Genomic DNA, 24,697 nt, shown 5'->3' with positions numbered 1-24,697 from the left:
TGGCGTTGCCACGGCAGTGGGCATCATTTAAATGCTGGCAGGCTGGCAGCCTGCCAGGACCAAGTGGTTGGTAATCTTGTCTTGTTGGCAGTGTTAGGGGAGACAAAACTCTTTTTAAGACCATTCAGTAATGAGAGCTTTTAAAAGAAGCAGAGCGGGTGGGGGATCTGATAGAACCCTCTGACCTATTTAGAGACCCCAGCTTGGATGCCCTATGCAATGCCATATTTCACTCCCTCCTCCAATAATCAAGCATCTTTCCCTGAGCTTCTATAACAGGTAGAGATCAATTTGCTCTAGCCTGCCATTTTCTGCCTTCATGACAACCTATTATTATCCAAGATTGATTTGCTGTGACAGCTGCTGCTATCCCATGACTAGAATAATAAACACAGGCAATTCACTTTGGCCATGTCATTTCCAGTGAAGAGCTGCAGTAGAGGATGATACATCTGGTCATTAGTAGCAACACTTTATTAACAGCATTATGTACCCACCAATACCAAGCAGTATACGGGAAACAAGTTGTTTCACAAAGAGAAACGGGCATCATCCTCCATATAGTGAATTACGGAGATTGTGCTCTGCCACCGACTCAGCCTCCACGACAACCTAAATAAGTACACATCTGTATTTATATTACATTTAATATAAGTTTGTATCCTATGTGCTACATATTTATATTATATTACACATTATATAAGGAAACCCTGCGTGGGTGTGTGCTCACCTGCTACAGAAGCATGACTGGCGCTACTCTTAAACTGAAACAGATGGCATCGCCAGCTATGCCGACAAATGATAGCCATAGAATGAAACTGGCATCTGAAACTGTGCTTTCTAGGGCATTTGATTGGAATCTTTATGTTCTTGACCTTGTTGTATTAGAATCCATCATCTATGGAAAGTCATAAAACTGAGAGTGTCACCTTGGCACACTATTCAAAACTAATTAACCAGTCCTCTGCTAGAGACATAAATCCACTGATATCTTCTAAAAACTGGTATATGAGACATTTATAAATGCAAATAGGTAATAAATTTTAATAGACATTTGAAAGAATAAACTAGAGATATCACAGATTTAAAAACAAAAATAATGAGCCCTTCCCCTCTCATCTGACAATATTTCGAAACATTGCCACCAAAATCTTTTTAGTATTAGGGAAAAACTTGGAAATTCATATAAAAAAGTACTGTGCTTTCAAAATAAATTAGTGTATTCTAACACAAATTATACATAATTTTCAAGGCAAATGTATTACCACCATAGACAGAAGGCTTTTAGAAACTGAAAGCCTAACCCACTTAAGATGTCTCTTGCCTTTCGCAAATCTAATTATTAACAAACATTTATTGAATTGGCTTTGGACGCATGAACTCACACCCATTGGGAAATTTCAGCCCTCCCAATCAACAAATGAACAAGAGGGAGCCAGGAGGGTGGGGACAGAGAAGGCTCCTCCACCGCAGCCTCCAGCATCACTGAGCGTCACCTAGGAGGCCCTGGGCTGGCTCTGGTCCTGCATGGTCCCAACAGGGAGTTAAAGATCAGTAACAACCGTGCGTGGTGTGCTTCTAGAGCCTCAGTTCTAGGCACTAGAATCAAAATGAAATGTTTTAATAAAAGCAAAGAAGACACTATTTACTTTCCACATCAAGACAGTAAAGAGTGAGAAAAAACACCCTTTTTTAAAAGAAGAAATAGATTTTGAGAGGACAAAAAAATCACAACAACACATCTGGCCCACGATGCTGAGGAGAAAGAGAAACCACTGGATGACTCGGCGAGTCCTTCCCTGCACGTGGCTTGTGCACACAGTGATTTGGTCCTGGACTCAAGAAGCACGGAGTGGCTGCCACCTCAGGGATCTTTTGGTTACCAAGCCAAGGGCTGCCTCCTGACACCCCTTCTGACTTAAGAACTCTGTCATCCAGGGCTGTGTCCACTGGCTCTTCTGCATCAGTCACTGAAGCAAGGTCTGGGGAGGGCTCTGTGGCCCTCAGGCCCTGGGCCCTGCACGTCTTCACACTGTTGGTCCCTTTCCCTCCATGGGCTGGCTGGGCCCACAGAGCAACTTGGAGCCACGGCCAGGTTGAGGTGCCATGTTGTCAGGTCTTTCACAAATGCTTCCTTCACGGGGAGGATTCTCTGGGCCTCTTTCGTACATCTCATCTGTGGTCCTCTCCCCTGCTCCCACCTCTCCTTTCCACTGCTCGCCACCTTTACCTAACATGACTCCTTCCTCCATCCGTGCAGAATGCCTACCCAGATTGCTGGCTGCACTTCTTCAAGCTCATCGACACATTTCCCACCTGGCCCAACAACCTCTCCACACTCTCCACTCGGGGTTGGAGGTCAAAGTGGCGCATTTAAGCAGAAAGGAATTGACTGAAAACATACTGGCACAGAAACAAAAAGACACACAGTAAACACAACAGAATGGCCAGAGCTGGGGAGATGTTTGAGAGTGGAGTAGAGAGATAAGAATGAATTAATCAGATCGAAAAATAAGAGAGAGGAGGGACACGGACCTTGGATAATAATGTGACATGAGCTGAGGAGTATGATTCATTTAATCCTCCGCACCTGAAGAACACAATGTGGGGAGGGGTGAGAGTCATACTGCCTAACTCACAGGGTTTTCAGGAAATTGGAGAGCTGGGCTAGGAAAACAGACAGTGACCACAGCCAAAATCACACCACAGTGCCTGGCTGGCAAGGTAAGCCTGCCAGACGCAGCTCACCAGGGCCTGCCTGCCATGGTCACTGTCCATCCCAGACAACACATCCTCCTCCATCCCAGCTCCCTAGGGCCTGGCTCCCGGGCAAAGTCCAGGGCACGTGCCTCCAACCGGTCATGTGCCCACAACCGAGCTGCCAAAGAGATGTTTGGCCTTTTTTAGCTTCGATTCAGAAGGATCTACTTCCCTCCAAAATTAATGCTATAAGGAATTTCCTAAAATAAAAGACTAGATTTCTTTCATCTAATTTCGTAGTTTCTACAACTCAGACCTGGTACTGCACCCAACCTGAGCTCCACCCACAATCCCTGGAGCTGAGGGGCCCATGCCCTGGAGGGCTGAGCCTGGAACCTTGGCCTCCTCCTCTCTCCCTGCCCCCAGCATCCAACTCATCACCGATTCTCAGCTCTGCCTCTTGGAGGGGCCCCCTCCCTCCGTGTCCACGGACACCCTCCAGTCTCCCTGACGCACCTGTGCCCACCTGTCTCCTACTCAGCCCGCTCTGTCCCTCCACCCCCGCCCCCAGAGCATGGGAGCAAATCCCACGTCTCTCCCCCATCCTGCAGGGCTTCGTGGCCCTGAGCACTCAGCCCCCCACCCTGGCCCCCATCTCCAGTCCCTCCCCTGCTGCCCTCATTCCACCCACCTGCCCCAGGGTCAGGACCTGCAGCCCACGCCTCAGGCATCTCCCCACTCCGAGTTCCCCCCACACATCTGCTCAACAAAGGCCTGCAGGAGACAGGGGCCTGCGGGGGAGAAGCACCTGCTGCCGGGAGGGCGGAGCTGGGAGCCATCCCGATGGGGTCCGAGCCCACGTCTGCCACAAATTGGCTGGGAGGTCTCGGCCAGAAGCGGTCTCCGCAGAAACACCCCGGTGTGGACCCGGCTCCGCCTCCTTCCCAGCAGGAGGGCGCCCACCTCAGTGCGGCTTTGAGTTTCAGAGGAGTCACCACGTGCGAGAAGCTCTGACGAGACGAGCAGACTGTGCTCAGTGTCACCTCCCTGTGGTTTCTGACTCCTTCTCAGAGCCGTGGGAACCCCTGCCCCCTCACGGCTCTGCTCTCAGGGCCAAATTAGACAGTGGCCCTGTCGGGGACCAAGCAGCTGGAGAATGACACAGCTCGTGTGGCGGTGCAGTGACTGTGACCCCAAGCTGTACCTCACAATCACCCAGGACACTTCTGCATCTCAACAGTTATTTAGAACCCACAAACATTGTGAAGCTCGCGCCACCTCACCCAAGGAGGGACCACATTCCACCCCAGCTCCACATCCTCCTGGGGCAGCTGTGTGCAGGGACGTCAGCCCCTGGTACTGTGGAAATGTCGCCTGGAAGGCAAAAGCTTCCAGGAATCCTGCATTTCCTGGTGGAAGCTCCCCAGCTCACCACCTGGCCGTGGCCGACTCCACTGCTCGGCCTGTCCTTGTGACGCTGCCCTGTCCCCTCCTCGGGAGGCCCTGTCCTCAGCCTGGAAGGGCTCAGCCAGGACTCCTCTGGGCTCAGGGCCCGGTCTCCTCCGGAACTTGCTGGCACACCCCCTCCTCATCTCATGCCGTGTCCAGGGAGGCCTGGTCCTCTGGCAAGTGCCTTAACTCATGTCCTCGCTGTGACGCCAAGTTGACAAGTGAATTTTTCAGCTTTTGATTTTCTTCACACAGTTTTAGGAAACCCTTTGGCTCGGACACTCCCTCACGCAGATTTTCATTAATTTCCCTGCCAGTGTTAAGAGCTGTTTTGGTCAACTTGAGCTTTCTCTCAGAGTCTGTCAAACCCTTCTCTAGACGCTGGATTTCCACGGACAGCTCCTCCAACTTCCGCTCGTTCTCCTGTTCTAACGCATGGCCGCCTTTGCTCCCTCTGGACAAGAGAACTCCCCAGAGAAAGGCTCCCCAAGTGACATGCCACCAGGACATCAGGCTGAAGTCAGTCCCAGGCCAAAGGTCTTCAGGCCATGAGCCCACCAGCACCTGGGCACAGTGACCCATCAGGGGGACGCACTCTGAATGGCTCCAGGCACCTGGACACCAACCACTGACGTTTCCGAGCTGCCTCCGACAGGGGCAGCAGCCTCTGCCCTCACAGACAGCCCCGACCGGCCCCTCCGCTGCAAGATGGTTTTCCGCCTGGCCCAGGGCCTCGGATGTCTCACGTCTGCGTCAAGATGCCCCACTTTTTGTGTTCAGCTTGTTCTCCCTGCCCCGGTTCCTGGCCTGCCTTCTGTCTTACAGGCTGACTGAATCCTCGTGGGCGGGAGGGGCCGCTGGGACCGGTTCTTCCCTTTCAGGTGGTTGGGGCAGCATCTGGGAACGAAGGACACGGCCAGGGCTGAGGCTGCCAGGAGGCGATGGGAGCTTTCTCTTTTTTTTATTGCTTTTTCTCCCTAAATCCCCCCAGTACATAGTTGTATATCTTAGTTGTGGATTCTTCTAGTTGTGCTATGTGGGACGCTGCCTCAACATGGCCGGATGAGTGGTGCCACGTCCGCAGGATCTGAACCAGCAAAACCCTGGGCTGCCAAAGCGGAGCCCACGAACTTAACCACTCGCCACGAGGCCAGCCCCATGATGGGAGGTTTCTGAGGCCGCTCTCCTCACTGTCTGCGACTTCTGTCCTCAGATTTTTTGAGTGCAGCATGGGGCGGGGGGGGGTGCACGATGACTACTGTGATGTGTCTTCTACCTGGGAGCAGCCTCTTCCAGCCAGCTCACCTGGGCCTGGCAGAGGTGCTGACGGCCACAGGCAGATGAAGACTCGGGAAATGGACAGGGAAGACTTGGGGCTGGACACCAAGTGAGCAACTTGGGGGGCGGGGAGGCGGGGGGTAGGGGTAGGACAGAAGCAGGGTCGGCGGCTGCCCTGTGCTGCGTTGGGTCAGGGGCCTTGGAGTTGACCCGGGGTCCACAGCCATGAGGTGGCCGGTGCAGGACCCCAGAGGGGCGCAAAGACGGATGGGAACATGAAGGTGGAGCACAGGGTGGGGAGGAGAGGCCGCGGACAGCGCGAGCGGGCGGGGGCGCACTGCCTCCTGGAGTGAAGAGCAGAACCGAGAACACTGCGAGGAGGGGAACGGGATCAGGCAGAAGCACCACATGTGCCGCAGCGAGGCCGCAGAGCCCGCCTTTTATAAGCGCCCAGCGTTTGCCTCGTGCGGGCACAGCCGCGCCCTGGCCAATCGCCACGCGGCTCTCAGCGGGTCTTGCTCGTGCAGCCAATCACCAGGCAGCTGGGCCGGCCAATCGCCGGGCGACCCTCCCTGCGGCGGTCAGGCCGGCTGGTCGCCAGCCCGCAGCCCGGTCCCGACTCCTCTAAGAGGCTGGCGGGAAGGGCCCAGCAAGGACTGTTGTAGTGAAAGCGGGAAAGGCTGCGTGAGGGCCAGGGCTGCTTCCTCCTCGCTGCTCCTAGAAGGTGCCTGGCAGGCATCTCTCAGCCCAGAACCGTGGTCCTCCTTCTCCCTCCACCCTGACCAGAAAGGTGCCCGTGCAAAACGCTATCCTGGGCTCAGAAAATACCCAGGGAGCAGCCACAACACCTCCTGTGACAAATAACTGAAGGGCACAAGGATCTACCCAGTAGAGCAGGGAACAGAGGCAGAGAGCTGGGAGGCAGGCAGCAGCCCAAGGGTCCCAGGAGTTCTGTCCACACCCACCTTGGGCCGACTCCTGGAGGTAACGAGGGCCCGGGAAAAGGGGACGGGGCTTGGGGTGCAGGCTGGGACTCCAGGCAGAGAGTAGGCATCAGAATTCTAGGCTGAGCAATTAATCAGAATGAAGGCGAGCCAGTGCCTCTAGAATATCTACCAATACCAAAGAAAGGGACGGCACTAGGCACAGGAAGCGCCATCTTCCTGGATGCGGCCCGTCCCCAGTCTGACTGGCAACAAGCAATGCTGGACCCAGCACTATAGTGTGGGACTATCACCCGTACATCTCCTATAGCCATACACCACACGCATCAGAAAACTTTCATCTGGCGCAAAGACTGACTCCCGCACTGCACATTATTTGGGGAGAGGAAGAACCTAGGCTCTAGGATCATTTTAAATGGACTGTTACACGTTAAGCTCAATTTATCCCTAAGTTTTAGACTCACAATTCCCACTGACATAGCAATTTCTGGACTGACTCCAATGGAAATGATCCCACTCACACTGAAGTGGAAAAAAATAAAGATTTACAGCATGGAAAATACCTAAGTGCTGCACAGGGTGGAAACTGTAACTCATCACTCTGCTTCTTCTTCTGCAATGATCCAAACACATAAGCCATCGCACTCCAGAGCCAGGTACCACCCCGAGCTAAGGCTTAGTTCACAACACTTCTCTTTCCCTTTAGCTACCCTCAAATTTTTCACTGATAAAAGTGTCTTCCGGTAACCAACAAATGAATTCAATATATGCAATGTTCCATATTATTATTCTCAGTAAGGTTAGCATTGTCACAGATGATCAAAATTCACAACACATTCAGCACCTAGCAAAACTCTTGCATATTAATAGTGGCCCAATAAATATTTGCTGAATTAGCAAACCAATTAACTAGTTCAGGCTTGCAGCTCTGGGTATTCAAGCCATCCTACACTTTCAGCTCCCACCCTACACTGTTCAGCTCCCATAAGCCAACGCCTTTATGTAATTTCTAAATTTGCCTGAATCTGATTGATTCAGAAATCAACTGATTTTTAATAGAATACTATAGAGTCCAGAAATAGATCCATATACACATGGGGATTTCATTTATGACCAAAAAAGCATATGGGATCAGTAAATAATGATGAATTAATCAATAAATGGTATCAAAACAACTACCTAGACATTTGAAGTAAAAAAAAAAAAAGAAAAAAAGACTGAATCCCTGCCTCTCTTTTTATCCCAAAATAAATTCCACATGATCAAAAAATTTTTTTTAACTTTTTTAAAAAGACACTATAAAAGTACTAGAGCAAAATAAAACATACATACATTTGTATAATATTAGCATGTGGAAAGACTTTCTAATCAGGACATAAAACACCAAAACCATAAAGGAAAAGTCTGATATATTTAGCTAAAGACTTTTAAATATTGATGTGATTTTTAAAACACAATAAAAGAGTAAAATAGAAAACAACAAACTGAGGGATATGTGCAATAAAATGGCAAAGGGTTTAATTTCTTAATATACAAAGAGTTCTCACAAATCAATAAGAAAAACTACCCAGTAAAAAAATAGGTAAATGACGTGAATAGGTAAGTAACAAAAAAATATAGTTAGTCAATAAACATATGAAAAGATGCTCACAGTCATTCATAATTAAAGAAATCAAATCAGAAGAGGTTATCATTTTTTAACCTATACTACTAGTGAAGATAAAACATTTTTATGACATTCAGTGTTGGTAAAGGTGCAGAAAATCATATCCTAAACACTTAAAGGGAATATAAATTGGTAAAATGTTTTGGAGGTTAATTTTGCATTATCTTTTTAAAGATTTAAATTTCTTATATCCCTAACCCAACATTCTATTTCTAGAAATTATCCTACAGCTATACTTCACACACATACATTAAGATTCAGATACAAAGATTCTTATTGCAGAATTGTTTGTAATAACCAAAAATAGAAACTATTTAAACATTTATCATTAGGGCACCAATTAAGTAAATCATGATATATTGCTGTGATGGAATACTATGTGACTTTTTAAATAAATGAAGTAGATAAATACATGCTGACAAGGAAAGATACTCAAGATTTACCTTTAGGTGAAAAAGGCAAGAAAATAACACTTGTATATGCATAGGTCATATCTAGGAAAATACAAAAGAAGCATAAGAGATTAGCGGAGGAAGATGGTGTTTTACTTTTCATTTTGTACCTTTCTGTACTATTTTTATTCTTTACAACTATGTATTAAGTCTACTCATTAAAAAGAACTTTAAGAAAGACTGATGGTGGTGAAAGTTCTTTTCATAGAAAGGTTTTCTTCATTTAAAATGGAAACAATATTTTGAATATTTGGTAGAATGGTTTTCAAACACCCTTGAACACTTGAAAAAGGCTTATTTATCTACAACCAATATGCTTCTCATTTTAATTAACTGATTAAAATAGCTCTCCTAAGACATTGCTTTCCAACCTCTTTCACGTGGTGGCAAACACAGAAAATGATATTATTACTATAGCACTGGGCACACGGGCAGGGGGTGGCTGGCAGCCTGCCAAGGCCAGCATCCAAGTCCTGCACCTCGGTGGGCTGATGGCAGCCCCAGCCCACGAGTTGGGAGGCTCCTGCTCTGGGAATTTCTACTAAACAACATCACTTTAGCACAGTTACTTCAAAATAATGAAGATCCTACAGTAAGTATACATTACAATTTAAAGACAAGCAAAAATAATTTTATGGTGTTGGAAATCAGGAAAGTGGGTTACTTTTATTCTTTCTTTTTCTTTTTTTGAAGGATAATGCCTGGAAGGAGGAACAGGATGGGCTTCTGAGGGCCTGGTATTACTCTGTTTCTGGATCTGGGTGTTTACACCGGTCTGTTCAATCTGCGAAAATCCACTGTGCACTATATTTAAGATGTCTGCACTTTTTTGTATGTATATTATACTTCAACATAAAAATTTAAAGAGTATGTTACAAATTTGGTCAAATTAATGAAAAAAGTACCTTGTAATAGATCAAAAGCTCTTCTTAGCACCTGTGCCTGCCCAGACCCCGTAACAAAGCAGATCAAGGCAAACTTCTAGTTGGAGGTGCTCTTGTGGGAGGAATCTATTTAAACTTTCCAAGCTTTGAGGTTATCAGGATGTAAAATGGTTTTCAGGGGAAGAGGTAAGCAAATTTTTCTAATATAATATGCCAGGCAGGGTTCCCTAGTAGAGGGATTCTATATGCAAATTGTCAGCATTTTACAAGGAGGAAACTGAGCCCCAGAAGTCACAGGTTTGCCACAGGAATAGAGTTAGCAAGTGGCCAAGCCAGAATAAGTACCCACGTCTGCCCACCCCAAGGCGCCTCCATTCTCCACTGCACTGCACTGCAGTGACCCGCACAACCGTGTCAGTTGTAGGGCAGACCTAGAAACTTCTGACATCTAACAGGCCCCTACAATCCAGCAGGTTGGCCTTCCAGACAGATTGATCACAACTCACAAACTGACATTTCCTGAACCCAGTGAGAGCGCTTAACATGTATCTAAGAGAGAGCGAAGGAAGAAAAGGACTGAAGGAAAGCAGCTGCTTCCCGGAGGGGCGAGCTGGGAAATGCGCACCAGCCCAAGAGACTGGCTCCAGGCGGCCCCACGCACAGGCTCGGTGACCCCACGCAAGGCAGCCAACATCGCTGAGCCTCAGTCTCTCACACCCACAGTCAGGGACAAAATGCCTGCCACGTAGGGCTGTCTGAGGATTCAATGAAACAACATACGGACAGCATACTGGGAACCGTAAAGTGCTCAGCAGATACGAGGCAGTTTTGTTGTCATTGTCACTGTGAATTAGTGTTGTCATGATGTATCAGGGCCTTCTCACTGTCATCAAGATCCGAGCACCTCTGATACTACGCACTGCCTCTTCACCTCCGATAATTCCTAGAAGCAAGAAACAGTCCTCTTACCTCCCCAAAATCCTGGCCAGGATCCTGACATTGTGGGAATTTGCCTTTTTCTCCCATGGAAGTACTTCAAACCTGGTTCCAATTATTAAAATATCTTTTTTTAATACAAGACCGTTTATTTTTTAAATACCATTCTAGTGAACCACTGGTGTGCTCCCTAATACATGCTTAGTGTGAACAAGTAAGTTGTGACTAATAACAAAGTTTGCAGCACAGCAAAGAGGCTATGTGCATTGGGTTTTAGAGTCGCACAAAGCTGGTATCTAACCCACGAAGCCTCATTTACTAGCACCGAGTCTTTGCGCGTGTCATTTAACCCCTGAGCTTCAGTTCCCTCACCAGTGAGATGGGGATAATAGCAGAACGCGCCCTTACAAGTCCTTTAATGCCGTCATGGATGCAAAGCACTTATTCAGCAGGGGAGATAAAAGATGCCACAAATTCTTGCTATTCTTCCCGTCAACAGGTGGAGTCTAATTCTCCTCCCTTTGCTTCTGCACTGGCCTTAGTGACTTGCTTGATCAATAAAATGTGGCAGAAATGACAATCTAGGATCTGTGGGACGAGGTCACAAGAAGCCTTTTAGCTTCCACCGGAAGCTCTTGGAACACTCCCTCTGGAAACAGCCAGCCACCACAACAAGTCTGACTACCCTGAGACTCCATGCTAGCAGGAAGCCCAAGCTTACTGCACGGAGAGGCCCCGCAGAAAGAGATGCTTGGTTGGCCCCAGCTGATCCAGCCGTCCTAGCCCAAGGCACCAGCCACATGAATGACAAAACCTTCAGATGGCTCCAGCTCCAGCCACCATCTGACTGAAACTGCACAGGAACCCCAAGCAAGAACTGCCCACCTGAGCCCAGCCAACCCACAGAACTGGGAGAAAGAATAATCGCTCCTCCTTTTAAGCCACTAAGTTCGGGTGGTTTGTCACACAGCAATGGATAACTGAAACACTCAGCAGAGTATGTGACACACGAGTAATCCTCAGTACACTGCAGCTGTTATGATTACAGTGATCTCACAGTCTAGAGCGCCTTCAAGCTCCTCTGCATCGCGACATCATTCTTAATCAAAGGCACTCTGAAGTGCTTTCCTGAGTGGGAAAGAACAGGGTAAGTTTTGGCTTCCATTCCAGGCCTGTGCGCCAACCCTTCTCAACTATTACTGATGCTGCCGTGATTAAGGGGAGAGGCAATTACAAATTATTACAGTGCTTGTGAATTTATCATTACTGTTTTTCTTTTGCCCCTGGATATCTTTAATAAGGAAGAAGTCAAGACACATGATGAAGGCACAAGCAGAGTGTCTAACTACACTGCTCATAAGCAAGAATCAGGATGTACACATTTGGTTAGTTAAGACACAACAGTTACGATTAACAAATCAGAAGCACAGGGCTGATGCAAGCGAAAGTACAATAATGCAATTCATTCCTAGCAGCAACATATTGAAATCAGTAAATTATATCAATTAAAAATTTAACAACAATATTTTTTAAATATTTCGATTTTATTGTACAATATTATATATTCAGTTATTTCACTAAGATTAACCTATGAGGTGGAGGTCTAGAAATAATACAATTCATCTTTTTAAATTCTTTTAAAAAATTTATATCCCATATTTATGACTAGTTCCTTTTAAATTGAATTATTTTGTAAGATCTTTAAATGACTGAGTTCATCATTCACTTGCTTATATAAATAATGCCTTTATGAGAAGAGCATTTTTTAGAAGCCTAATACATTCATTGCTCAATTTTGCCACATACACTTTGAGGTTTCAAGTGCGTATGCACGTGGAAGGACCCAGGATTTTCAAGGTTGTCCAATACTTGTGTCACACTAGAAAGGCAGTAACTCTGTCGAGTTGGGGCCTGCTTCTCTGGGCATGGCACCGCAGGCCGACACTCAGCATACCTCAGAACACTCCTTCACCTTTCCCCTGCTGGTGCCCAGGAAGCCACGATCCTGGAAGGCAGGCTTCCTTTCCCAGAGCCCTGCCACGACTCTGACACTTCACGAGGGAACAACACCTCCATTAGCCCAGGGCCTACCTTAGTGGTGAGAGTAGTGTTTCTCAGGCCCTTTTGAGACTCAATAGGCTTTTTTTTAGGGGAAAAGCAATCCCATGGACCCCACTGTAGATATTAATTAATATGTAAATATAGACAAGTAATAAAAGTACACACAATCTTTTTGCTATTCTAAAACTACAAAATAAAGATAAATTTATTAATTAAGTACGAATTAAACTATAAAATCAATAACATTCAAATGAATATTAGTCTCAATGATGGATGATGTTGCTCTGCTGAACTGAAATGGCTCAGGGCTGTGGTTGGATTCTGAGGTCAGCACGCTCTGTCACCGTGTGCCATGTGATGGCTTAATTCCCCGAACTCCACACACAGTCTGACAGCAAAGTTTTCAGTTCTACCTTCAAAGCAGCCCAAATGGGAGCCGGCTCACCACCCAGGCTGCTGCAGCCTGCAGAAAGTCCCTGTGACCTCTCGCCAGCCCAATGGCAGCAACCGCCCACCAGCTCCCTTGCATGCATCCTCCCATGGATGACCCTCCACACCGCCGCTAAGGCCATCCTTGTAAAAGGGAAGTCACATCGCATCACTGCTCTGTACAAAAACCTCCATCGGCTCCCAGAAAATGCCACAGTTCCCACACTGACCTGCAAAGACCCACATGATCAGGCCCCAAACCTCTTTGTCATTCCACTGTCATTCTGCTCCAACCACACTGGCCTGCCTGCTGGTCCTCCAACTCACCAGGCGTGCCCCACCCTCACCCCAGCTTTAGGGTCCCCTCTGTCAGGAGGGCCCAGACAATTCATGAATATTGTCTCTTTATCTTAACTTAAAAGTCTTCTCAGTGAGCCCCTTCTCAAGCGCCTACTTAAAGCCACCACTCTTAACCAGCACTCGCAAGCCCCCTCCTTGCTTTCTGTCTCTCCACCGCACTCACCACTATCTGTCATGCTAGGAATGGATGTGTGTTGGTCACCCCTGCTAGAATGTCAGCTCCATGAGGTCAGGGGCCATGGGTTCGTTTTGTTACCTGCTGTATGCCCGCCCCCTACAACAGCGCACATGGCAGGCACCCAGTAAACACCTGAGGCCTTCGCTATGGAATCACTCCGTCTTCAGGTGGCCCCAGTGCATTACTTCTGCACTAACGCTGCCTCGGCTCTTTTCTCATCAGCCAGTTTTAATGGTCATTGAAGTTATAACACAGACTTTTGTTACAGGATGACCATCTGAGATCTAGAATGTAATTCTGTTTATTTTTTAAAGAACAGCATCAAAATGAACAGGCACAGAAAATCTGCAGACCCCACAGAACAGATTGGCAGACTGTGCCCTCCACAGAAGAGGTCCCTCACTGGCCCCCAAAGGCGGTGGCTGCCTCCCTCGTGGAAGAAGGAGCCTGAGTAACAACCTGGGTAAATAAAAGCCAAACACCATAGGAGTTCACTCATAAGTGGAAGGTAAACAAACACATAGATAAGGAGAACAGATTACTGGTTACCAGAGGGGAAGGGGGTTGGGGGGGAGGTGGGCAAAAGGGGTGAAGGGACACATATGTATGGTGACGGATAAAACTTAGCCTACTGGTGGTGAGCATGACGCAGTCTATACAGAAACTGATATATAAAATGATTGATAAATAAGTGACAAGCAATAGGATATACTGGAGTATATGAGGAAGACATTTGGGTTAAAACTAATTCAGTCTGGCCTTCTTTTTCCAAAAGGGCCTGACGCGGCCTTTTGAGCAGGCATTGTACATCTGCTTTAAACATTTACTGTGCCCCAAAGACAGAATGCTGCCCTTAAAGTTAAGGATATAGCGTCCCCCATATCGGCATTTCTTTAAGGATAAGCATCTCTTCCCAGACACTAAGGATTAATTGCTGACCTGCCATGCTCACCTTGTGACCATTGATCTGCTGACCACCAACCTGCTGTGCCAGTTAAGCATCACCTGACTATTGTAAAAGGGACATTCCTGTCATATGTGATGGATGCTCTTTGTCCCAAGACAGTATATAACCACTCTGTCCACCCCACTTCTTTGACGCCCCTCCTTCCTTGGGGAACGAAGGCCCGGGGCTAGTCCTCAGATGAGACCCATAATAAACTTGCCCCAATTTTGATTGATAGACTGATTATGGATTATTTGCATCGACATACTGTACATCTGAAATTACACAATGTTATAAACCAATATGACCTCAATAAAATAATCTTTTTTAAACATTGAAAAATAAAAGCACAGCCCTGATAAGCCAATCAGAGTCAGTCCCCGCAATGACAAACCTCTCATTTCACCATTTTAAGGCACAAACTTTCACATTTCAAGGCCCCTTCACAGTCTGACCCAAATTTACTTTCCAATTGCATTATCAGTTATTTCCAGTAACAACCAATAGATCTCTAACGGGTCAAACATGTCCTTGGGCCCTGCCGTAAATTTTTGGTGCTCACTAAATAAGCCAGTAAGAAGAAAAGGGAAAGAATAAGTTATTTATAAGCGCAAATCAGCACTCCCCGCGGATAACCGCCTTGATACCCGAGTCTTTCGGAGCCTCTTCCTGTACCTGCGTGTATAATGTGCACAGAGCCACTCCCATTCCCTCCCAAACACTGCCCTCCCCTGCACCCGCCCAACAGTACACTTCCCTCCGGCTCATCAGCAGGCACCCACGCGCCCTCCCTGGCACTCCCAAACTCCCCCGGCCCTTACCTTGCAAACATCTGGCAATCACGCATCACATGACATCCCACGGGGTTGTCCAGTGTTGCTACTTAACCTATCAGACCAAGTGCACTGCTGGACTGCAAACGTCAGGGGCGGAGTCCCCTCCTTCCTACCGCAGAGCAGCCGCGCGACACCTCTCCAGTAAGTATGTCTATTCATCCCTCACAGCACAAGACCCAGTAGTCAAATCCTCATTTACTTTATACACCTTACATTTTGTTGTTTTTAGAACCAAAATAAGACCCAAAAAATGCCTGCATTACTCTCCAAAGGGTAAGCCTGGCCGGTTTTCGGGCCTGCTTTTGCAGCAGGGGGAAAGCTTGACGCACTCGGCACTCTGCCCCTCCGCAGGGGCCGAGGGGGGCTGCGAGGGAAAAGCAGAGCCAGAAGCATCCTCCTCTAGGAGCTAACTAAGGCCTGGACACCTCTCCAAAGGAGGATGGGCCGAGGATTCCTCAATGAGAAGCGGCAAAAATAAAACAACCAAATGATGGAAGAAAATGCTGCTGCTGGGGCAGAAAAGGACAGAGACATAACCGAAGAGATATGGAGCAGGATGGTGAGCTCGGTGTTGATCATAACGTAGAAAAGCAGCTGTGTGAATATAAAACAAAAATCAGGGAAAGAAGAGCCAGCAGGTGAGCCAGGAGGTAGAGGGACGCAGGCAGGATGATGTCTTCACACCTGCAGGATTTCAAACGACCTAGAGGAAAACAAGCCATCAGCAGGTCAGTACGATCATCCGTCATTATAAAGAAATGAGGTTAAGGGACCATCCCGTATCCCGGTCTTTATGATCTCAAACCAAAATCAACATTTATCATTTCACTACTTAATCATTTCCCCTACCTCATAAGTAGATTCAAAATTTAATTAAAACAAGTATGGATTACTTTGTAACGAGGAAAAAAATAGCTTTTTAGAAGTTTGTTATGAAAAAGTTTAAAAAATATTTTAGCTGCTAAAATGAAGTATCTATGAAGTATGTAGTATTGATGCTATGCGATGTTCTTTTTTTAAATAAAAAAAGACTTTTTTAATTAAGCTTGTCATAAATGCAAATACCCTGGCCAATAGTTTGACTAGAAGAAAAAAACCAGGAACAGTTTGCTCTTTCCCCCGGGCAAACACGCCAGTGCCCCCAACTCCCTCTCTCTTCTCTCTCCCTCCCTCCCAGTGGAGTCTTCAGGAGAGGCAGTTTTCAGGACTACGCATTTTATTTGAGATCCTAGTTAGAATAGTGAATCCACGAGGGCAGAAAGGAAGGAATTCTGGAGAATTCAGGTACCTTTTTCTTCTAGAAGAAATCTACTGTTGATACAAAGGGATCCAGCCCTCTGGTATCTTGTTGAAAGAAGAGAAAATGGGAGGGAAATGATTTCCCCTAGGTCTGCTTGCCCTCCTGCAGGGCCCATTCCATTTGCCGAGAACCCAAGTCTTCTGGGGGCCTCTGGGGGGAACTGAAAGTAGCCCCAGGCTCCCTTCTGGGTGAAATTCTGAGCAAGGAGAAGCCACATTCATGACCTCTAGAGGAATCAGAGCAGGTCTGAGGCATCAGGAACAAGGAAGTGCATCAGAAAAAGACTCATCGAAACAGAAGATTCCACAATGAGAAACTCGTTCAGTGACCCCGATGTTAAATCCCACTTTTCTTTTCCTTATTTCTGCTGGCCAAGTTAGGCAGCAAGAAAGTCAACTGTGGCTCCTCAGGACAGAAGCTCCTCTCAGCAGCTCAGGGGCCACGCCTGGGACTGAAGCTGCAGAAGCAAAGTCAACCCCTGGGGAAGTGAGAGGCAGATGCCGCTGCACCCCCACCCCCCTTCACTGACAGAGACAAACCCTCCAGCACCCACCAACCTGCTCCCCGACCCCCAGAGCTCCCACACCCCTCGTCCAGCTCTGCGTTGGCTCTGTGTTGTGTCTTTTTTCCCATGTAACACTTACCACATTCTAACAGGCCGTAGAATTTACTTTTCCCACCTTCCTGCTCCAGCATAAGCTCCACAAGGTCACAGCCCTGTGTGCGTTTTGTTGAGACACAGCGCTGCCTGGCACTGGTAGCAGCGAGGACATATGTTTTGAATGAGTGTCATCAAGGTAAATGGGAAGGAATATTTTTACATTATACATGAGCACATGAAAAATAAGACCACTTAACATCACCTATGTTGTGTTCTCGCCCAAACGCTTAACCCGGAAGAAGCAATGAGGAAGCAATCAGACAAAGGGAGATCTTGGGACTTTCTACAAGACAGCTGGCCTGGATTCCTCAAAAACGCCAGTGTCGTGGAGGGAAAAAGGAGGGGAACTCTTTTAGATGAGAGGCATGACAAGGAAATGTAATACATGATCTCTGAGTAGATCCTGGATTTTTTAAACAGCTGTAAAGGACATCCGGGGACAACTGGAAAAACTGAAATGAACCGTAGGCTTGATACTACTGTCTTATCTGTGTTCAATTTTGGGCGTAAGATAAGGATATTCCAGTTGTGCAGGAGAATGTCCTTTTTCCTAAAAAATACATACTGAAGTACTTAGGAGTGAAGTGTCATAATGTCTGCAATTTGCTTTCAGATGGTTCGGGGAAAAAATTTAGTATTTACATACATTAGCGACAGAAAGATAAAGCAAGAGTAGCAAAATGTTATCCCTCCTGATCTGGGTAAAGGGTCTAGACATTCACTGTACTCTTTCAACTGTTTTGTAAGGTTGAAAGTCTTCGAAAGAGAACATGGGGAAAAGGGAGTTAAAAGTAAAAGCCCCCAAGCTAGAGGGCCGAGGCATCAAAGGGACAGCACAGCTGTGCTCCTCACTCTCCCTGCCCCAGCCTTCCAGGAAATACCTGAGACCCAGCCTGCTCCCCTGGCGCCCGGGGTCCACGCCAGCCTTTCCTCTCATGTCAAAGCCTTACTCCAGCCGGGGGGGCTGTTCAAATCCTTCCCACTCCAAGAGACCTTTCCAGATTGCTCCCTTCCCAGCCCGCGTTGTATTTAATTCAACCTCCACTGTCTTCCCCAGGCCACATGGTGTCTGCAGCATCCCACTCACCCCCATCGCTGCAGATGCTTGTTCCTGTGCTCATGCCTGTCTTTCCTGCCCAACCAAGAGCCTTTCCTCTGAGCAGGGACAAGAAACGCGCCCCCCTCTCCCCCCCACTTTCCATCTCCAGCAGAGCTAGCACAGCACCTATCCACAGCAGGTACTTAAAACAGACCTTGTGCAAAAAATTTCTGTCCCTCACGTCTGGTAAGATGGACAACAGTCAATATTTATCATCATCACACTCTGTCACTTCTGTTGTGCGTGGCTCGGTGGTAAGTGCAGTCCCACAACACAAGCGATGTCGGTTAGTTCACTGCTGGTGTGTCCACGTCCCAGGAAAGGCAGGGCACCCCTTGAAGACGAGGATCACGCTGTCCTGCCCACCTGTAGCCACCCGTAGCTCCCAGCACGAAAGAAGCGCTCGATAACTAGTGAATGGTTGAGTGAATGAATGGCTATTCCATTTTCAAACACATATTATAAATTATAAAAACGAAGACAAAAGAAAGTGGAATATTTGCATAGACATGCAAGCATCCAAATTAGTTTAACCTGTTGGACACAATTAAATTGAAGACCTTTTCTAATGCATGAGCTCAAAATCTTTTTATGGCCTAGCAGCTTAAAACGTAAAGTTTTCTATTTTCCAATGGCTATGGCCTTGAGGCAGACCTGACACAGTCATTATAGCAGGGATGCTGGGCCGGGGCAGAGGTGGGCACAGCCTGAGAGCTACAGATGAGGGTGGGGGGGGACCACTGGAAGGTGAAAATGCTCCACAAACAATTCTGAGACACCCAGAGGCGCTGAGCTCTGAAAGCTGAGAGAGGGACGCAGGCATGCTGGCCCGGAACAAAGGGGTCCTGAGGGGTTCCATCAACTGGCCTGGGCGCTGCTGGAGACAGCCCACTGCGTCATTTATACTCATTCTCTACCCAGAGACACCAACACTGAAGCACACGCTCCACAAGGGGTTCAATTCACTAGAGGAATCAGGTTTGGTAAGAAATAAATTGTGTTGCCAGCCTCCCTGCACAGCCGCAAGAGATATGCTAGTTTCTGGGAAAGAAAAAAAAATGTGTGTGCTAACCAAATCTCAGACTTGGGAAGCAATTTTGATGGGTGCCTCACCCACTCCTCCCCATCCTACGCATTCGTCCTTCCACAATAACCCTAACAGATTCATATCACTTTACTGAATACTTCCAGTAACGGGGTGCTCACTATCTCTCCAAGCAGTCCACGTGGGGGTCCACAGCTCTGACTGATCTGCCTCACTATGAGCAGAAGTCCATCCCCCTCTTGGGTCCTAGTGTCGTCAGGGATCACACAGCCCTTCCATGTAAAGGCCCTGCGTGTATCTGAAGTCCCCACTGCCCAGATGTCACACCGCATCCCAGGTATCTGACTGCTCTGTGTTTAAGCACCACACACATCCTATCAGAGACCGAAAGGAGAGGCTTCACCCAGCTCCTTAACCAGAGGCAGGGACGCCCTCCGCGATCTTTTAGTCCTGTCACTCAGCTGTTGAGGAAGTGGCAGAAATCTCCAAACTGTTGTCAAGACAACCAAAGTCCAAATATCAATCTCTTTGGGATTCCATCCACAAGCGGTTTTTAAGTGTGCGCGCACACACACACCCAGGGGAAATAATAAAACATCGTCCCCTCCCGTCCTCCCGCTGCTCTCCCCACCCCCTCTCCCTCCCCTTGCTTTCTGCCACGTGGTGATGTGGGTTAAAACGCACACTGGGAAGCTTTCCACCTTTGGGGTTGGAACAGCTGCTGCCTCAACATTGTTTTTGTTAGTTTTTTTTTGACATACTTTGCTGTTTTTAAGGGTGTTGTTTTTAAGCTACATGTTTCATAATACTAGTAACAACTGCAAAGGAGGAATATTGGCACTTTATTGGCAAGAACAAGACTCATGGGGTCGGCCCAGCTTAGCCCAGTTGAGAAAGTTCACAAAGGCTTGGGATCAACATGAGAAAGTCCACCCATGAAAACAACAAGGGTTGAGAATTGATAACAGGTAGCCAAACTAAACCCCCGTGCTCTCGGGTCCTGGGTTTTTTCCAAGAGCACAAGGCATTCAGAGAATGTTCCACAGACTGTTTGTCAATCCCATCTGGGAGCACTCACCAAAAGAAATAAGACCAGACAAGCCTAACATCAAGGTTCTGAAAGGTACAGGGACAGGTAGAAAAGATGTGCCATCCGGCCCACTCTCGCGTCCACCTTTGCAAATGACCCTCCTGTCAGGAGACTGCAGCCAAGCAGGATAAAAGTCTGCACTGCCCATGCCTAAAACCACCTTCTGCCTTCGATGGGAAGCACGGCCCCAAGAAACCCCCAACAATCAGGCAAACACCGGGCACCAGAAGGCGAGCCCCTCAGCCTCTCCAGTGAGACAGCAAGACTTGAGTTAAGAGGTCCGCCTTCTCTGTCACCTTCTCTAGGGGCCCAAGAGAAAGTGATCCCAACAGAGGGCGTGGCTGTTAGGGTATTGGTCATACTGAGACTTCAGGGAGGTGTGGTGCTGGCTAAAAAACAGGAAGCTGAGGGCTAGCTGTACGCAAGACTTTATCCAGAAAAGACAGAGCTCCTGACACAAAGAACAAAGGAGCTCCGGGCTCCCGTTAAAATGTTGAGAGGACTTTTCGATTTGGCATTGACTGCCTCCTCCAGCCACTGACCCACAGGCTTCTCTCTCAGACCAGGAGAGGAAACCCAAGGCAGTTAAACTGACTTTGGCCTCGCCCAGGTTCTACTTCACCCAGAGAATCACCTTATTTGCATGAGCAGCTGAGAATACAGCCTGTCACACACATCTTGCCCGGGACAGGACCAGCCAAACAGGGGACTTAAGAAATATTACTCAGTGTGGATAGTGAGGTTATTGGCCCTTTCAAAGAAGATATCCTCTGACTTCAGTAAGACTAAAGCCTAGAGGCACTCAAAAACAGGCGGCCACGAATGTGGTGTGATATGATTGATGCTTCAAAGCCTCGGTCTGCCCAGAGACGCCGTCTTGCTCTGCTTTGGCACTGTTCTTCTTCCGGTCCAACCTCCTACCAGCAGAGCCGCTGCAAGGAACTAGCCAACAAGGTGAGGCACCGTGTCCAGGGAGCCACGAAAAGAGTGTGTTTCACTCTGAGAGACAAGAGAAAAGGACGTACAGGATTTCCTCCAGCTTTCTCATCTCCCAGGCTTACTAACTGTCACCCTGGAATCATAGGTTAGCAGGAAACGGTACCTGGTACCTTAGATCATCTGGTATAGTCCTCTGCCTTAAAAAATCAGATGTTATTACTTCCATTTTATAGGTGAGGCGACCGAGGTAGCTGTCCAAAACTGCACAGCTAGTGAGTGGGAAAGAACGAGAACCCGGGTTTGCTACCTCCTGACTCGGGGCTCTTTCCACCTGATCCGTTTCCTCGTGGAAGGATAGAGAGACTCATCTCAAAGCAGGGAAACTGAAAATAACTCATGTGATGGGGCAGGGCCAGTGCCACCTAAGGAGATGACAAAGGAAAGAACACAGAGGGGGAAAAGGCCAAATATGTCCTCCTCCATTTATTCCCAAGGCCAGTCCTGGTGACAGGCCATTCCTTCTGAGCCTTTGAAAGCCTTCCGAGGCCGAAATAACTCCTCACAAGGAAAACGGAGGACTCCTGGAATTTACATCTGGACTATGTTGGAGAGTCTGGCAGATGATGAAACCCGCTCCTGCAACACTGGTAAAGGTCCGCAGAAGAAGACCAGAGCAGCATCCTATCCCGACCCCAGCTGTGGCTGAGCAAGCCATGGAGGCAGGAGCACACACACCCCCTGGGCAGTGTGAGCCGAGGTAACAGGGAAGGCAGGGCCTTTGCCAGGTGCCCCAGAATTCAGATGAACCAGACAACCAGCCAATCTAGTGTAAACGGAGCTCTGGCAAAGGACGGTGATGGGAGACAGTCAAGAACATTGTCCTGCCAAAGGTTCCAGAAGAGCCCGGGGTGGGGGGCAGGGTGTCCTTGGTCCCGTACAATTCAGTCCTAACCTAGAACCATTTCCTCTTTATCTGCTTCTTGTACATCCATCTTGACAGGCCAGTCAGTATTTCTTTGAGACAAACAAGAACTACCCACTTGCTGCCCTTTGTTCAGGAGACGGTTTTCTTAGGGGACCAGCTTTGCCAAGGGCAGTACACTAGGCATCGACGCCAAAGGCTGCTGAAAACCCCGCTTAAAACCAGCTCCTCCAAAAGAGGTGATTCTGGAATTTGATTTGGGCACCCACAAGAAAATGACTCTTCCGTTCCTGAATGCCCCGGGGCGGTTTCCGAGGGGCTGCCCTGCGTCCCCCGGCCCGGGTGTTCTCCCCCGGCCCGGGTGTTCGTTTCTGGCTTCTTTCGCGTTTCTTCGGGCTCAGAACGGCCCGCTTTGGGAGGGAAGTGGTGGGAGGGGGCCTTTCTCATCCCGCCTTCACCCGCGGCACTAAAGTTTTCCAGGCGCAACGCTCTATAGTCCACTTTCTTCACCTTCCAGTCGGTCATCGCCTCGCGTTTTCTCACCCTTGGCTGGGCTTTCTTTAAAGAAAAGTGAATAAACCAATCGCTCCCGGGAGGCAAAAAGGATTCGGCGCCTTGGCTGAGTAACTTGAAGTTTCCGCCGGAAGGAAATTATCAAAGCGAAGGAGAAAGCCCTCCGAGCGGAGGGGCCGGGGCCGGGACGGCCGCCGCTCTTCTCGCCCCCGCGGAGGGTCCCGGCGCCCTGCGCTGCCCTGCCCTGCCCTGCCCTGCCCCGGGCGCGGCGAGGCCCGACCGGACCCCGGGAAACCGGCCGGCCGGCGAGGGGGTGGAAGGAATAGAGAAAGCCCTGGAGCAGGCTTGGAACCAGACCCCGGCAGGGCTGGGACGGGGGGCGGTCCCAGGGGCGCGGGGACGAGCGGGGCGCATGGACCAGGGAGGGCGCGGGAGACCAGGGGGGCGCACGGACCAGAGGAGTGTAGGGGACGCCAGGGGGGACGAGGGGGGGACACGGAGGGGCGCGGGGGACGTGGGAGGCGCACGGACTAGGGGGACGAGGAGGTCCCCGGCATGGCGGCGCAGGACTCACCCCGAGAAGACACACTTTGAGCTCCCGTATCGCCATCATGTGCTCGGGGTCGGGCCGGGCAGGAGCTGAGCATCCTCCGGGGCCGCGCCCGCGCCGAGCCGGCGGCCCCCAGTCTCCGCCTCTCCCTCGCGGCCGCCCGCGGGCGGGACCGCCGCCGCTGCTATTTCTGGGCCCCGCCGCGGTCGGTCACGTGGCCGCCGGCCGGCTCCTCCCGGGCTTCGGGTCTAACCTCGCCGGCCCCCAGCTCCCAGGAACGCCCCGGACGGCGTCAGCCGCCCCGGGACCTGCGGCGTCCTGGCAGAGCGCCTCCTGCCTCAGACCAGCTCAGCAACTGGACCCGACACGACAGAGCCCCCCCTGGCATCTGCCCCTCCCGCCCCGCCCGGCTGAAACGCCCCGTGGGGTGGGCAGAGGATAGGACCGGCCCCGGGGAGACCTGGCCCCACGACTGGCTGCGTCACTGAGGATTCCATTCTCCATCAGCCGGGGTCATTTATATGGGAGCACTTGGAAGTCTGCGTAGACCCATCGTTAAAAGACGCCCTAGGTTCCCGGCAGAAACGAAGCCGCTCGAGAGACAGCAGTGGGGATGAGAGGGAGGGGTTAACATTGCAGCCCGCCTTCCACTGCAGTTCCTAATGCCGGGGCTTCAATTTACTCCCGTGCAGCTCTGCACTCTGATTTTTCTATATCTGGTTGAAAATGGTTATAGAAGCGACGATCTATTCCTCCCTCCAAAACAGGCGCGTCCATGTCTGAGGAAGGAAAGCCGCGTTGAAGAGAGGAAGCAGCGGTGCTCAGTATAGAAAATGCTCCAACTTGCCTGGGCAGACACGCAGCCCTCAGCACTGTAGCTAGAAATGCACAGCTCCCGGCAGAACTTCTGCCTCTCTGCTTAACCAGGAAATAAGGAGAGGCTCTGGCTCCAGACAGTCAGGGAGGCTTGTGGGGACTGCCCTGCTCCCGTCCCCATCCTTGGCCCAGTGTACCTCATCCACTCAGACGACTTCATTTGTAGCTGCTATAGAAATGTCAGTCTTTTGAACATATCGACCTGAATAATGCACTGACATTTCAGGATTTTTTAAACTTCATCCTCTATCCCAAACTCTCAGGCCTCTCCCCTGACTTGCCAGTTTTGATCAATAGTTCCATTCCCCCAGTGAACCACCCACCTTGATTATCTGGCTTTGTTCCTACTGAAGCCATGTTGAAGCTCCCCAGCACCCAAGTAGCCCCATACAATGGGGATTTCCGAATCAGGGCCTCCAGAGAAAAAAAAATCCTAGAACTCTGGAGTTGAAACAGGCCCCAGAACAGACAACTGGCAATTAAATTCCCCATAGCAGCAGGAGCTTCTCCTAGGCAGGTGCAGGCTTGTGGGAGATACTCACTCGCACAAATCTGGACTAAATTGTTCTGAGAGTAGCCATGG

At 49.1% G+C, this 24,697-nt stretch overlaps 1 protein-coding gene across 2 annotated transcripts in view; it reads right to left on the bottom strand.

Annotated features, from left to right (window-relative positions):
* Window positions 1-23,853, bottom strand: part of RAB31 (RAB31, member RAS oncogene family) — a 120,610-nt gene extending 96,757 nt beyond the window's left edge. The window contains exon 1 of one of the 2 annotated variants that reach the window (XM_001489527.5): window positions 23,263-23,853. In XM_001489527.5, the coding sequence (XP_001489577.2) occupies window positions 23,263-23,301 (39 nt within the window). In that variant the 5' untranslated portion in view covers window positions 23,302-23,853. The remainder of the gene's footprint in view (window positions 1-23,262) is intronic. The other variant, XM_023647464.2, reaches the window with a different exon arrangement.
* Between the last annotated feature and the right edge of the window lie 844 nt (window positions 23,854-24,697).

This window comes from Equus caballus, chromosome 8, assembly GCF_041296265.1.
Source record: "Equus caballus isolate H_3958 breed thoroughbred chromosome 8, TB-T2T, whole genome shotgun sequence".
In the NCBI taxonomy this organism is placed as follows: domain Eukaryota; kingdom Metazoa; phylum Chordata; class Mammalia; order Perissodactyla; family Equidae; genus Equus; species Equus caballus.
Note: the sequence above shows the minus strand (reverse complement) of the source record. Positions and strands in the feature narration are given on the sequence as shown.